This window comes from Coregonus lavaretus, assembly GCF_964263955.1.
Source record: "Coregonus lavaretus genome assembly, chromosome: 23".
Lineage (NCBI taxonomy): Eukaryota > Metazoa > Chordata > Actinopteri > Salmoniformes > Salmonidae > Coregonus > Coregonus lavaretus.
In genome coordinates this window covers 44388740-44405754 of record NC_140010.1, presented here as the reverse complement: position 1 = coordinate 44405754, position 17015 = coordinate 44388740, and the positions used below count along the sequence as shown (strand labels likewise).

At 40.9% G+C, this 17015-nt stretch overlaps 1 protein-coding gene across 1 annotated transcript in view; it reads left to right on the top strand.

Moving 5' to 3' along the window:
• myo10 (myosin X) overlaps nt 1-17015 on the top strand; it is a 305921-nt gene that overhangs the window by 250195 nt on the left and 38711 nt on the right. The window contains exons 21-22 of the mRNA XM_084139801.1: nt 6914-7020; nt 10796-11014. Coding sequence (XP_083995927.1) covers nt 6914-7020; nt 10796-11014 — 326 coding nt within the window. The remainder of the gene's footprint in view (nt 1-6913; nt 7021-10795; nt 11015-17015) is intronic.

The following is a 17015-nucleotide window of genomic DNA, read 5'->3' as shown; positions in this document are numbered from 1 at the left end:
GGAGGACAGAGGAGCCTCTGAAAGAAGAAGTTACAGGTCTGTGAGAGCCAGAAATCTTGCTTGTTTGTAGGTGACCAAATACTTATTTTCCACCATAATTTGCAAATAAATTCATTAAAAATCCTACAATGGGATTTTCTGGATTTTTTTTCCTCAATTTGTCTGTCATAGTTGACGTGTACCTATGAGGAAAATTACAAGCCTCTCTCATCTTTTTAAGTGGGAGAACTTGCACAATTGGTGGCTGACTAAATACTTTTTTTCCCCACTGTAGCTAATGTTGTTGTATAGAAGAACGCTTTGCCAGGTTTTGATCAGGGCCTGAGTCCTTCTGATCGAGGCTTAGCCCGTGGACGGTGTGAGGCCTGTAATGGCCCCCGTCGCGCCTGGATCTGGTCTTCTCGGAGTCGGGTTGCTTGGGAATAATATAATATAATAATATAATGAATGGGTGGTAAACTCCATCTAAGGCTAAATATCGTCACGTGACTGATCGTTGACAAGTAGAGTAAGGGCCACTATCACAATCTCAATATGTTTTCCAGCTCGGTCAATAAACCGGACAAAATTGTTATAAAACTTATGAAACGTTTAGTTAACAATGTTATTTCACTATTTTGATACTTACATTGCACTTTTGCAAATTACAAACCTTTATAAACAGGACAAATTAAGAGACAGAAAAAGCATGTGGCTTCCATTTTGGCTGCAGAGGAGAATGTGAGAGGTGATAGGTCAGTGTGATGTCACTTCCTGATGACAGTGTAGGTTAAAGTTAACAAAGTGAAAGAGAGCAACCCGGCTCTACATATTCAACTGGTTTGTGACCCACTGACTCCGTCCCCGGTTAGAGGGGAATAAGGCAGTCCAAGAGCAGACACACACAGGAACTTTATTTACACACACTGGAGATGATGAATATGGAGATGCACATGGGGATGGAAAGTGGCAAAGGTAGTAGAATGGTAGTGGTTCTGAAAAAGGAGAAACAGAGGTAATGAATCCACTATACACAATACTATAACTGATAGCACAAGTAGAGCAACAAGGCTATTAACAAGGGAAGTATGAAAATGTATATGCTACCTGCCATATTACAATACAGCTATACACAAAGGCAACATACAACCATAGTAACAACTAACTGCAAAGAACAATATACAAGTGTCACACAACTCACTTTGTCCAGAAAGATGTTATTGAGTCCAGTTGTTGATGGGCAGAGACAGATATGTTGCTCTCTGTCACTGCTTGAGGGAGACTGCAAGTATTGTGGGCAGATGTCCGGCCCCCTAGTAAACTCCTTAGCAACCTATCAGGGCACAGGTCAGAGACAGTTTGAGAGGCAGGTTTATGGTACACCGTAGACTCTCAGGCTCTGGTTGTGGGGGATGGGGAGTGGAGTGTGCAGCTTAGGGTTGTGAGGTGCTTGATAACAGTCACTGGAAGGGAATTTGTAACACAAAGGTTAACACAACGTAATAATTCCTTGCAGAAGCGTACGAAAATAAACTAATTCATTGCACCAGTGCCGGAGCAAAAATTACAGGAAGTGAATGTTAGCAGGACAGAACGTTTGCCTAACTACTCAGCAAACACATAGCATAACTGCTTTACTGTCATTGTATTAATTGAAACATTTTATAAATGATCTACAGCCACTTTATTACTTTATTTCACTACTGCTGGTCACGTTTTCAATGCTAATCCTGTAGAATCAGCAACAACGCTGGTCCAATGAATGTGTTTATTTTCTAACACTCTGCATGGAATTATTACGTTGTCTTAACCTGTATTTCTTCGACCTAGGTGACAGCCCAGCGTTCTTCTGGCTTCTTATTTTAATTATTTTGAATGTGCAAACGTACAATATCAGTTACTAAATAGTGAACAAAAAGGTTAACTAAATGTTTTATGAGGTTTTTAAAAAGATTTTGTAAAATTGAGAGTTCACCAGGAAGTGATGTCACACTGACGTTTCATCTCTCACACTCTCCTCTGCAGCCAAAATGGAAGCCACATGCTAATTCTGTCTCTTAATTTGTAGTGTTTATAAAGGTTAAAAGTACAATGTAAGTCTCAAAATAGTGAAATCACATTGTTAACTAAATGTTTCAAAAGTTGAATGACGATTTTGTAATGTTTATTGACCGAGTTGGAAAACTTGTTGACATTGTGACAGTGTTTAGCTAGCTAGCTACATTAGTGAAACACACCCTGTGTTAGTACATTTTACTAACTAGTAAAATAGTACCAATAGTTATTGCATTGAGTCTGAAATTGGGAATTGAATTTGAATGGTTTGAATATTAATCTTTGTCAAATCCATTAAAGAAAAGTCAAACTGAAAATGTTTCTCCTGTCTCCTTATTTCTCCTGGTTAGCCTATAGTCTATCTGCAAAGGTAGTTATATTGTAACTACAAAGTAATACAAAATGTCACTTCACTTTACATTAAGTTGCTTGCGCCTAGGTAGTACATTGTAAATTGTAAGTATATCCCTTATAACAACATTGTAACTACAGAGTTGGTTGTTAAGGATTGTTACGTTGTAAGTATAATGTAACTAAAAGGGTTATACCTAATGTTCTCCTGTCGCCTAATTTCTCCTGCAAAGGTTGTTACATTCTAACTACATAGTAATTTATAAAGGTTATACCCTACTGGGTTTCACTTTACATGAAGTTGCTTGCTCCTGGGTAATTACAAGTATATCCTATGTAACTACATTGTTCTTACATTACACTTGATTTGGTATAGCCTTTGAGCCAGGACAGAAATAAACCAATTTAAAATGACCGGTAGTTAATGACAGGGTGTGCCTTGTTGTAATTGCTGTTACTAGGTCCTAGCCTATTTATCAACCCTGGTATTATATGTGGATTCGATTGTAGTGGCACCTTGTAGTTGCATGTAACAAGGTCAGATTTTGGTTTGAATTATTAACATGGTAATTCACAGGTTACTTTTATGTAATTACAAAACATTAGTTACATAGTGGAACAAGGAAATGTCTAATAACATCAGTAATTACACATGTGGAATAGCCTTCAGCAAGTGGATGTGTAATTACACATTCCTTGTTCCAATTGTGAAATAACTGATAGCGCTACAACCTTATTACCATGTAATTACATAGTACCAAGTCTGGAACCAACAAGACCCTGAACAGCTTCTCCCCAAGCCATAAGACTGCTAAATAGTTAGTCCGGGTAGCTATTTGGTTAATTATTAACTATCTGCATTGACCCACCTTTTGCACTAACTTTTTTGAGTCATCACATGCTGTTCTATTGTTTATTATCTATCCTGTTGCCTAGTCACTCAGTTGTCCACTCTATTGTCACTCCAGTGTCCACATCAACAACAAACTATCATGGTCCAAACACACCAAGACAGTCGTGAAGAGGGCACAACAATGCCTATTCCCCCTCAGGAGACTGAAAAGATTTGGCATGGGTCCCCAGATCCTCAAAAAGTTTGAGAGCATCCTGACCGGTTGCATCACCGCCTGGTATGGCAACTGCTCGGCATCAGACCGTAAGACGCTACAGAGGGTAGTGCGTATGGCCCAGTACATCACTGGGGCCAAGCTTCCTGCCATCCAGGACCTCTATACTAGGCGGTGTCAGTGGAAGGCCCAAAAAATTGTCAAAGTCTCCAGTCACCCAAGTCATAGACTGTTCTCTCTGCTACCGCACAGCAAGTGGTACCAGAGCGCCAATTCTAGTTCCAAAAGGCTTCTTAACAGCTTCTACCCCCAAGCCATAAGACTGCTGAACAATTAATCAAATGGCCACCCAGACTATTTGCATTGACCCCCCTTTGTTTTTACACTACTGCTACTTGCTGTTTATTATCTATGCATAGTCACTTTACCCCTACCTACATGTACAAATTACATGTACCCCATGTATATAGCCTCGTTGTTGTTATTTTATTGTGTTACTATTTATTACTTTAGTTTATTTAGTAAATATTTTCTTAACTCTATTTTCTTAAAACTGCATTGTTGGTTAAGGGCTTGTAAGTAAGCATTTCATGGCTACACCTGGGCCTCCCGAGTGGCGCAGCGTGCTAAGGCTGCGCCACTCAGGACCCGGGTTCAATCCCGGGCTGTGTCACAGCCGGCCGTGACCGGGAGACCCATGAGGCGGCGCACAATTGGCCCAGCGTCGTCCGGGTTAGGGGAGGGTTTGGCCGGCCGGGATGTCCTTGTCCCATCGCGCTCTAGCGACTCCTTGTGGTGGGCCGGGCGCATGCACGCTGACTTCGGTCGCCAGTTGTACAGTGTATCCTCAAACATATTGGTGCTTCCGGGTTAAGCGAGCAGTGTGTCAAGAAGCAGTGCGGCTTGGCATGGTCGTGTTTCAGAGGACGCATGGCTCTCGAACTTCGCCTCTCCCGAGTCAGTACGGGAGTTGCAGCGATAGGACAAGACTGTAACTACCAATTGGATGTCACAAAATTGGGGAGAAAAGGGGTAAAAAGGACACCTGTTGTATTCGGCGCATGTGACAAATTTGTATTTATTCCTAGGTATATGTACATACAGTGAGGGAAAAAAGTATTTGATCCCCTGCTGATTTTGTACGTTTGCCCACTGACAAAGAAATGATTGACTGTGCCTTTAAACAGCTTGGAAAATTCCAGAAAATGATGTCATGGCTTTAGAAGCTTCTGATAGGTTAATTGACATAATATGAGTCAATTGGAGGTGTACATGTGGATGTATTTCAAGGCCTACCTTCAAACTCAGTGCCTCTTTGCTTGACATCATGGGAAAATCAAAAGAAATCAGCCAAGACCTCAGAAAAAGAATTGTAGACCTCCACAAGTCTGGTTCATCCTTGGGAGCAATTTCCAAACGCCTGAAGGTACCACGTTCATCTGTACAAACTATAGTACGGAAGTATAAACACCATGGGACCACGCAGCCGTCATACCGCTCAGGAAGGAGTTCTGTCTCCTAAAGATGAACATACTTTGGTGCGAAAAATGCAAATCAATCCCAGAACAACAGCAAAGGACCTTGTGAAGATGCTGGAGGGAACAGGTTCAAAAGTATCATTATCCACAGTAAAACGAGTCCTATATCGACATAACCTGAAAGGCCGCTCAGCAAGGAAGAAGCCACTGCTCCAAAACCGCCATAAAAAGCCTGACTACGGTTTGCAACTGCACATGGGGACAAAGATCGTACTTTTTGGAGAAATGTCCTCTGGTCTGATGAAACCAAAATAGAACTGTTTGGCCATAATGACCATTGTTATGTTTGGAGGAAAAAGAGAGGTCTTGCAAGCCGAAGAACACCATCCCAACCGTGAAGCACGGGGGTGGCAGCATCATGCTGTGGGGGTGCTTTGCTGCAGGAGGGACTGGTGCACTTCACAAAATAGATGGCATCATGAGGAAGGAAAGGTATGTGGATATCTCAAGACTTCAGTCAGGAAGTTAAAGCTTGGTCGTAAATGGGTCTTCCATATGGACAATGACCCCAAGCAAACTTCCAAAGTTGTAGCAAAATGGCTTAAGGACAACAAAGTCAAGGTATTGGAGTGGCCATCACAAAGCCCTGACCTCAATCCTATAGAAAATGTGTGGGTAGAACTGAAAAACCTTGTTTCGAGCAAGGAGGCCTACAAACCTGACTCAGTTACAACAGCTCTGTCAGGAGGAATGGGCCAAAATTCACCCAACGTATCGTGGGAAGCTTGTGGAAGGCTACCCGAAACGTTTGACCCAAGTTAAACAATTTAAAGCCAATGCTACCAAATACTAATTGAGTGTATGTAAACTTCTGACCCACTGGGAATGTGATGAAAGAAATAAAAGCTGAAATAAATCATTTTTTATCTCTCTACTATTATTCTGACATTTCACATTCTTAAAAAAAGTGGTGATCCTAACTGACCTAAGACAGGGAAGTTTACTAGGATTAAATGTCAGGAATTGTGAAAAACTGAGTTTAAATGTATTTGGCTAAGGTGTATGTAAACTTCCAACTTCAACTGTATATCATTCGACAAGATAAAGCCAAGCCAAGACAACCTGTTCAGCAATACCCCTGTAATTCTGACATTTCTCCACTGATTTGCTTGAGACAACATCCCACATCTAAATTTCTACAGTCTCTAATTGGCTTAACCTCAAGGCCCACAATGAAGCCTGGTTTCCCTATCAATGGAAGACAGCTTGGGTCTTAAAAAGGGCAATCGGACTAAGTGCCTGTAGATTAGACCATTCAGAAACTGAGCCACTAAATGCCTTGCATTGGTAATTTTGCAGCCTTTAGCGTTGGCTCCCGCGGTTTGAACAAAAGAGTGGGACTCAAACAAAAGAGTGAAGAATTGATTTGATTAACATTGCGGTGTGTTGGACTGTGTCGTTCTTTTGTGTTGGGTTTGAAATTGGTTTTAGATGTACGTGAGTGGGTTTCTTAAGTTGTTGGCTTACATATTTGTAATGGGTTACAAGTGATTTTAAGCATATTCTTAGGCAGAATAGCTGTTGATTGTCTAGCCATACTGTTCCAAGTATTCAAAGGAATGGAATGACATAGACTATACAGAGAGTTGGAGTCAATCAAACATCACTGTTTACAATAATAGTTGTTCATTCAGAAAACTGGAACTATCTGCCTATTAGGAGTGTACCTGGTATTTGCAAAGAGCCCAAAACCATTCTACTATGTACAGTACAAAAAAGTACATTTGTAATATAATGTGTAGTCTATTATGTAGTGTAGGTTTGATGAAATTGCTGTAGGTAACTTAGTTGACAGTTTGGCAGGCACATTTATTTTAAATGGAACCCTTGGCAACCTTCACCTTCACCTCTTTTTTCCTTTCCTTTACTTTGTCTCCCCCCCCCCCCCCCCCCCCCCTCTCCTCCCTCTCAATCCCCCCACAGGTGTTTCTACGGGAGTCTCTGGAGCACAGGTTGGAGAAGCAGCGGGAGATGGAGGTGCTGAAAGCAGCCATGATCATCCAGGCTCACGTCATGGGCTACATGGCCAGGTAAATGTGCCACATATCCTGTATGTGCACCAGGTTTGAGGTCATTTCAGTTTTCCTTTAAGTTATGAAATTCATGAATCAAAAATTGCCTGTTGCCCTAATCTTTTTTCAGTGTATGAATTTACATTTGAAATTCACTTCCTGAATTGACTAATTGGATGCTGAATTGACCGCAACCGTGATAGGCATATACCATACAGCACACACACACACACAAGTATGGGTAGCAGCAGCCCAATATGGCAACCGGAGTATGGGTGAGTGGGTATGTCGAAAGGAGTGGGTCTATTGAAAGCGAATCAGCTAATTGGCCAAATTTGTTGCCACTCGATCGTTTTGCGTGGCTGATTGGGCTGAACTACAAGTCCATAATAGGCCACCAGTGCTCCGCCGACTTGAAGCGCTTCCTACTGGGTAGCATGGTCGTGTCACCGGTGGTAGCTACGTGGGGCTTTTATTCTCTCACATGATTTTATTTCAAGTCGGATAGCAGTCTAAACAAGAAATAACTGATAAGCATCTAGATGTCACCTTGATACATACAGTCTACTACTCAATGGTGAGGGCATGAACGGCAACAGCATACAATCTTCCCAGCTCTGCAGATTTTGCTGCGAAGAGACAGAATCAATAGATCATGTGTTTTGGTACTGTCCATTTGTAGCTTGTTTTTGGTCACAGGACCAGGAATGGCTGAAGGATTGCAATATTTACCTGGAGCTAACCCTGCAGATAGCATTACTGGGTGATCTGAAAAGTGATAGTCAATCAATCAATAATATAATAATACTTTTAGCAAAAAAATATGTTTTCAATTAACAATCTGTAGAAACAATGAGAATAGAAAGGTTCAGAACTTTTGTGAAATATCACAGTACAGTTGAAAAATATATGGCAAATAGAAATCCAATATGGATGGTGTTGAGATAGATGGGAGGGGTTGAATGGAGCTGAAGGTTGGGACTAATAACAACTAATAACAACAAGATAAAAATTGTAAAACATACTGTGTCCATAATAACTATATAGGTTATAGGTTAAGAACTTTTGTGAAAGAGCACAGTTTGAAAGATATGGCAAACCGGATGGACATCATGAAAATGATCGGAGAGGTTGAGGGTAGAGGAAGTTCAGGAGTAAAATCAAACAAAATAGAACTATTGTAACATTGACTGTGTCCATAAAATGTATATAGTATGTACTGTATAAGCTGGAAGTAGAGGCCTAAGCATTGTTGGTCAGGCCTACAAACCTGACTCAGTTACACCAGCTCTGTCAGGAGGAATGGGCCAAAAATCACCCAATTTATTGTGGGAAGCTTGTGCAAGGGTACCTGAAACGTTTAACCCAAGTTAAACAATTTAAAGGCAATGCTACCAAATACTAATTGAGTGTATGTAAACTTCTGACCCATGGGAATGTGATGAAAAAAATAAAAGCTAAAATAAATAATTCTCTCTACTATTATTTTGACATTTCACATTCTTAAAATAAAGTGGAAATCCTAACTGACCTAAGACAGGGATTTTTTGCTAGGATTAAATGTCAGGAATTGTGAAAAACTGAGTTTAAATGTATTTGGCTAAGGTGTATGTAAACTTCCGACTTCAACTGTATGTGTACATATATATATACACTACCCGTCAAAAGGTCGGACACACCTACTCATTCAAGGGTTTTTCTTTATTTTTTTTTATTTTTTTTATTTGTAGAATAATAGTGAAGACATCAAAACTATTAAATAACACATATGGAATCATGTTGTAACCAAAAAAGTGTTAAACAAATCAAAATATATTTTATATTTGAGATTCTTCAAATAGCCACCCTTCTTTGCACACGCTTGGCATTCTCTCAACCAGCTTCATGAGGTAGTCACATGGAATGCAACAGGTGTGCCTTCTTAAAAGTTAATTTGTGGAATTTATTTCCTTCTTAATGCATTTGAGCCAATCAGTTGTGTTGTGACAAGGTAGGGGGTGGTATACAGAAGATAGCCCTATTTGGTAAAAGACCAAGTCCATATTATGGCAAGAACAGCTCAAATAAGCAAAGAGAAACGACAGTCCATCATTACTTTAAGACATGAAGGTCAGTCAATACGGAACATTTCAAGAACTTTGAAAGTTTCTTCAAGTGCAGTCGCAAAAACCATCAAGTGCTATGATGAAACTGGCTCTCATGAGGACCACCACAGGAATGGAAGACCCAGAGTTAACTCTGCTGCAGAGGATAAGTTCATTAGAGTTACCAGCCTCAGAAATTGCAGCCCAAATACATGCTTCACAGAGTTGAAGTCACAGACACATCTCAAGATCAACTGTTCAGAGGGGACTGTGTGAATCAGGCCTTCATGGTCGAATTGCTGCTAAGAAACCACTACTAAAGGACACCAATAATAAGAAGAGACCTGTTATGGCCAAGAAACACGAGCAATGGACATTAGACCAGTGGAAATATGTCCTTTGGTCTGGAGTTTTTGGTTTCAACTGCCGTGTCTTTGTGAGACACGGTATGGGTGAACGGATGATCTCCGCATGTGAGAACTCCTTCAAGACTGTTGGAAAAGCATTCCAGGTGAAGCTGGTTGAGAGAATGCCAAGAGTGTGCAAAGCTATCGTCAAGGCAAAGGGTGGCTATTTGAAGAATCTCAAATATAACATATATTTTGATTTGTTTAACACTTTTTTGGTTACTACATGATTTCATTTGTGTTATTTCATAGTTGTGATGTCTTCACTATTATTCTACAATGTAGAAAATAGTAAAAATAAAGAAAAACCCTTGAATGAGTAGGTGTGTCCAAACTTTTGACTGGTACTGTATATATTTGCGAAAACAAAATATATGGGAGATTGGAAGTGATGCAGACAGTTACATTGATGGAAGTTACAATCTTTCTGCAATATTAAAGCTGGTCTACCCCCTAAATAAAAAATAAAATAAATAAAATTCAAATGATATACAAAAAATAACATGGCAACAACACCGGGACACAGTGCCCTTTGCTCCCACTTGACAAGCACCTATGTCCGGCAACGCCGTGGGAAGTAGCTATCCAATATCAGGGTGACCATCACAGTAAGCACATGCATACAACTCATGAAGCAACAATAAACCCATCATCAATACTTTTAATAAAAAATGAACAATTGTTAGTTTAATAACTGAAAATGTACAGTGATGTGTAAAACTAACAAAAATACAAAATACTAAAATAAAAAACGGTGAAATACGACTCAGACATCCTCTGGCTTAAAAACATAAGTCCAAACTCTCACGGTATGGTAGCTCAATGTACGGTAGTTGCATGGTAAGAAACAGAAGAAGAAAAAAAACAGCTCAATCAAAACCGTCTAACCAAAAGTAGAGCGCTTTCGACACACCCACTCCTTTTCACACGCCCATTACTGTGTATAATGTGTATATTTGTGTTGTATTGTGCAAGGCACATTTGAAAAAAGAGACTTAGGTCTCAATATGTCTTCCTTGGTAAAATAAAGGTAAAATACAAAAAATACTTTCCTTTCGACACACCCATTCTCCCATACTCCGGTCGCCATATTGGGATGCAGCTACCCCCTTCTCTACACACAGCCTCTTCGGGGGAAACGATTGGGCCAAAGTCAGACCCTGGGGGGGACCACTTACTTGATTATGCATACATACTTACTGAGTACCTATTCTGATGTTTAGCTATTCCAAGATGAGACCACACTAAGAGATACGATTCCAAGACAAGAGCTATATCAATTTCCTTGATGTCACTCCACAGGAAGCAGTACAGGAAGCTGCTGCAGTGCATTGTGGTCATTCAGAAGAACTACAGGGCGTTTTATTGGAGGCGGAAGTTCTTGCTCCTGCGCTGGGCTGCTCTCACCTTCCAGAAATGCCTGAGGGGCCAGTTGGCACGAAAGGTCTACTGCCAACTCCTGGATGAGAGGAAGATCAGGGAGGAGGATAAGAGGAGGAGGAAGGTGGAAGAGCTGGATAGGTGGGCTATTTGCAGTTTCTGTGTGTGTGTGTGTGTGTGTGTGTGTGTGTGTGTGTGTGTGTGTGTGTGTGTGTGTGTGTGTGTGTGTGTGTGTGTGTGTGTGTGTGTGTGTGTGTGTGTGCTGACTGGGGTTGGACTTGATTATTCCACTTTACTAATTTATGTAGATGACACTGTTGTGTATGCTATTGCCCACACGGCTGACTAGGCTATTACGGAGCTTTAATCTGCCTTTATTGACTTGCAGAAAATAACTATAAATAAACAGACTTCTTGTTAAATAATTGTCAACACATAACACTATATTAATGTGTGGGATTTTCACAGTATTACAAGACACAACTAGTAGGTCTATTTCACTCCAGCAGCTAGCATAATCTTTCCGTCCACAATTCACCTGTGGGAACATGGCGGCTCGCAACACCTGACAACAGAAAGAGTTGGCCGCTACTATCCGTGAGATTGTTTGTGAGGAAATTACCTCAGCCTTCGACTTGCAATTAAAACCGGTAAATGAATATCTTGCACTGCTCACTCAACTAAAGTGGACAGTTTGGAAACAGTGGCCAAGGTGTGACTCCATGACCTGGAAACAGCGCAAACTAAGCTAGAAGGGGACATCAATATCCTAAAAAAGAGAACAGAATCACTCAGAAATAATTCCTGTGAATTCAATATGCAGGTCACAGGACTTGAAACTGGGGTGGAATTGGGAAAACCAACTTCCTTCATGAGCAAAACATTTTTATGAACTGTTTGGGCAGGAAAAGTTGGGTCCCATGCCGCTGATTAACATTGCTCACCGCACGAGTCCTATCCACAACGGAGCTCGGTGTATGATTGTACAAATCCACAGTTTTGAAGTCAAATGGCAAATTGTTCGCCTCGCAGCAGAATTGGGGGCTTTGAAGAGGATCAGCATCTATCCAGACCTGAGTGCCGAACTGCTGAAACAGAGGGCGACCTACAACTAGCTGAGATCACAGATACGCAAGCTAAACCTGAGATGCGGCTTCATCCACCCGGCAAAACTCATCTAGACTTTCCAGAATACAGCACAAACGTTTTCCACTGCCAAGGAGGCTCAAGACTTCTTTGAGAAGCACATCAAGCCAACACACAAGGGGACGAGCCGACAGATCTGGGCTAACCCCAATTTGACTGGCTCAATATTCAGGTATGCTATCCATGCACAATCCTGCCCTCAGCATAAGACAATGATGAGGACAACCCCTCAATTGGGTAAAAGGAACACTATTATTATTATTATTATTATTATTATTATTGCTGAACATTGCACTTTGATATTATTATATTGCCTATGGTTCAGGACATTTAGACAATGATGACATCACGTCAATTAATGAACAATGGACTATCTGTTTTTGGTGACCAACTGTTTTTGTTTGTTGTTTATTTTTTGAGGGGTTCAGATCACAGGCAATAATATATAGTACATAGATCCACCCTCCAGGCGACTAGAGAAAACCCTCCCAATACCACCCCTTCCCTGTGGGCCTGAAAGCAAAAAAAGTAAAATAATATCAAAATACGTATACAGCGCCTTCAGAAAGTATTCACACCCCTTGACTTTTTCCACATTTTGTTGTGTTACAGCCTGAATTTAAAATAGATAACATTTAGATTTATTTTTTAAAGAAGAAAAAAAAGATGGATATCCTGAAATGTCTTTCGGCAATAAGTATTCAACCCCTTTGTTATGGCAAGCCTAAATAAGTTCAAGAGTAAACATTTGCTTAACAAGTCACATAATAAGTTGCATTGATCTCACTCTGTGTGCAATAATAGTGTTTAACATGCTTTTTTAATGACTACTGCATCTCTGTACACAGATTCAACCCCAAAGACCAGGAAGGTTTTCCAATGGTAGATGGGTTAAAAAAAATAAAGTAGACATTGAATATCCCTTTGAGCATGGTGAAGTTATTACACTTTGGATGGTGTGTCAATACACCCAATGACTACGAAGTGTAACGTAGACGCAGGGAGTCAGGAAGCAGGTGCAGTTAGTGAGTTAAATAATAACGAACATGGAACGATACAAAACAAGAGAAGGGTCTGACATGGAAACGCGAACAATACTACCTGATGCCTGACAAAACAGAGTGCTAGATAAATGGTAAGTAATGAAGGTAGTAATGAGGTCCAGGTGTGACTGATGATAGGGCACAGGTGTGCGTAAAGATGGGTTGCCAGGACCGGTGGTTAGTAGACCGGTGATGTCGAGCGCCGGAGCAGGAGAGCGGGAGTAGACGTACAGTGAGGGAAAAAGTATTTGATCCTCTGCTGATTTTTTACGTTTGCCCACTGACAAAGACATGATCAGTCTATAATTTTAATGGTAGGTTTATTTGAACAGTGAGAGACAGAATAACAACAAAAAAATCCAGAAAAACGCATGTCAAAAATGTTATAAATTGATTTGCATTTTAATGAGGGAAATAAGTATTTGACCCCCTCTCAATCAGAAAGATTTCTGGCTCCCAGGTGTCTTTTAAACAGGTAATGAGCTGAGATTAGGAGTACACTCTTAAAGGGAGTGCTCCTAATCTCAGCTTGTTACCTGTATAAAAGACACCTGTCCACAGAAGCAATCAATCAATCAGATTCCAAACTCTCCACCATGGCCAAGACCAAAGAGCTCTCCAAGGATGTCAGGGACAAGGATGTCAGGGACAAGATTGTAGACCTACACAAGGCTGGAATGGGCTACAAGACCATCGGCAAGCAGCTTGGTGAGAAGGTGACAACAGTTGGTGCGATTATTTGCAAATGGAAGAAACACAAAATAACTGTCAATGTCCCTCGGCCTGGGGCTCCATGCAAGATCTCACCTCGTGGAGTTACAATGATCATGAGAACGGTGAGGAGTCAGCCCAGAACTACAAGGGAGGATCTTGTCAATGATCTCAAGGCAGCTGGGACCATAGCCACCAAGAAAACAATTGGTAACACACTACGCCGTGAAGGACTGAAATCCTGCAGCGCCCGCAAGGTCCCCCTGCTCAAGAAAGCACATATACAGGCCCGTCTGAAGTTTGCCAATGAACATCTGAATGATTCAGAGGAGAACTGGGTGAAAGTGTTGTGGTCAGATGAGACCAAAATTCGAGCTCTTTGGCATCAACTCAACTTACCGTGTTTGGAGGAGGAGGAATGCTGCCTATGACCCCAAGAACACCATCCCCACCATCAAACATGGAGGTGGAAACATTATGCTTTGGGGGTGTTTTTCTGCTAAGGGGACAGAACAACTTCACCGCATCAAAGGGACGATGGACGGGGACATGTACCGTCAAATCTTGGGTGAGAACCTCCTTCCCTCAGCCAGGGCATTGAAAATGTGTTGTGGATGGGTATTTCAGCATGACAATGACCCAAAACACACGGCCAAGGCAACAAAGGAGTGGCTCAAGAAGAGCACATTAAGGTCCTGGAGTGGCCTAGCCAGTCTCCAGACCTTAATCCCATATAAAATCTGTGGAGGGAGCTGAAGGTTTGAGTTGCCAAACGTCAGCCTCGAAACCTTAATGACTTGGAGAAGATCTGCAAAGAGGAGTGGAACAAAATCCCCCCTGAGATGTGTGCAAACCTGGTGGCCAACTACAAGAAACGTCTGACCTCTGTGATTGCCAACAAGGGTTTTGCCACCAAGTACCAAGTCATGTTTTGCAGAGGGGTCAAATACTTATTTCCCTCATTAAAATGCAAATCAATTTATAACATTTTTGACATGCGTTTTTCTGGATTTTTTTGTTGTTATTCGGTCTCTCACTGTTCAAATAAACCTACCATTAAAATTATAGACTGATCATGTCTTTTTCAGTGGGCAAACGTACAAAATCAGCAGGGGATCAAATACTTTTTTCCCTCACTGTAACACGAAGATACAGGCGTCCTTCCTAACTCAGTTGCCGGAGAGGAAGTGAATTTCACCATGAGGCCAATGGTGACTTTAAAACAGTTACAGAGTTGAATGGCTGTGATAGGAGAAATTCCACAATACTAACCTAACTGAAGAATTTAGAGAAACATAATACCAATTTGACAGAGCTTGAAGAATTCTGGAAAGAATAATGGGTAAATGTTGCACAATCCAGGTGTGGAAAACTCTTAGAGACTTACCCAGAAAGACTCACAGCTGTAATCAGTACCAAAGGTGCTTCTACAAAGAATTGACTGAGGGGTGTGAATACTTAGGTAAAATAGATATTGATGTATGTCATTTTCAATACATTTGCTAACATTTCTAAAAACATTTCATCACTTTGTGAAATAGGGTATTGTGTGTAGATGGGTGAGGAAAAACATATATTTAATAAATGTTCAATTCAGGGTAACACAACAAAATGTGGATTAAGACTTACAAATTACCAAACCCAGTCTCCGGCTTGGATAACACTGGATGCCCCTTCGGTCTCCACAGAGTTGGGTAAAGCTGCTTTTAGTGTTCTTGCACCTTTTATGTGGAACAACTTACAATCCATAGTGTGGTATCAAAATGTATATGGCAAGGTAAGAGAGCCCAGATAAAATTAACAAACTTACAAAAGAGGGAAATACGTAGGAGGACTATCCGTACCAAACTTTAAATTGTATTTCCAGGCACTAGCATTTCATCCCATCCTAAATTGGTTTAGACATGATTCTTCCGCACCTTGGCGAGACATATGATGTCTCCTATTGCCCTGGAAGAGATTGTCTTCACTGATATATCCCTTAAAGAATGTAAACTACACTTTGGTCCTATTAGTGCTCACACAATTTCTATTTGGCGCAAAATTTTAACATAATGTAACTGGGAATCAAAATGACATGGACATACATGTCTCCCGAGTGGCGCTAGAGATCCTGGTTCGAATCCAGGCTCTGTCGTAGCCGGCCGTGAACGGGAGACCCATGGGGCGGCGCACAATTGGCCCAGCGTCGTCCAGGGTGGGGGAGGGAATGGCCGGCAGGGATGTAGCTCAATTGGTAGAGCATGGCGTTTGCAACGCCAGGGTTGTGGGTTCGATTCCCACGGGGGGCCAGTATGAAAAAATAATAATGTATGCACTCACTAACTGTAAGTCGCTCTGGATAAGAGCGTCTGCTAAATTACTAAAAATGTAAATGTAAAAAAATACTCAAATATTTCACAATAATGCCTTGTGTCTGGAGGCTGGCCTTTTGCATCCCCCCAATGGTCCAAATTTGGAATCTGTACCCTTGCCGATATCATGGACAGTAATGGTTTGAGAACATTCCAAGATTTGAAAGACATACATATTCCCCGGCAACTCCTTTTTTCTATATTTACAACTTGGGTCAACTATGCTGGCCTATGGAGTCCCTTGGGAAACCCAACTTCCAAACCATCCAATGATGGGATTTATAAATAAATTATCTGGGCTCCCGAAAGGACTGATCTCTATAATATATAAACAACTTTTGAAAAGCTCATATTCTGAGCTAGTCATTAAAAAAGTATGGTCCACAGATCTAAATGAATCTGAACAAACCTTTGACTGGAACAGAATATGGGAAATGACCTTGTCATCCCGTAATCCGTACCATCAATTTATACTTTTCAAGTTTGTTCACAGACTGTATTTAACACCAAGGAAAACCAAGGAAACTTGGCCCCAACTGTTCACTGTGTCCCCTAAATCAGGTAGGCACATTCCTTCATATGTGAAATGCCCTGCAGTTATATGCTTCTGGGACAAAGTTACAAAATTCATTTAGAAGTGCATATATGTAAATATTCAATGCTTTGCATCTACTATGTTACTTAACGATGACAGCTCCTTGAATCTCTCAATCAATCAGAGACGATAACTGCTGGCAGGCAGCACTGCCGCAAAAAAAGATGGCAATCACTCGCTCCCAATTCGCCAGTGGATACAGTTACTATTAGAAGTTATATTAATAATAATAATAATAATAATTTATTATATTTGTAAAGCACTTTTCCTTATACAGATGAATCTCAAAGTGC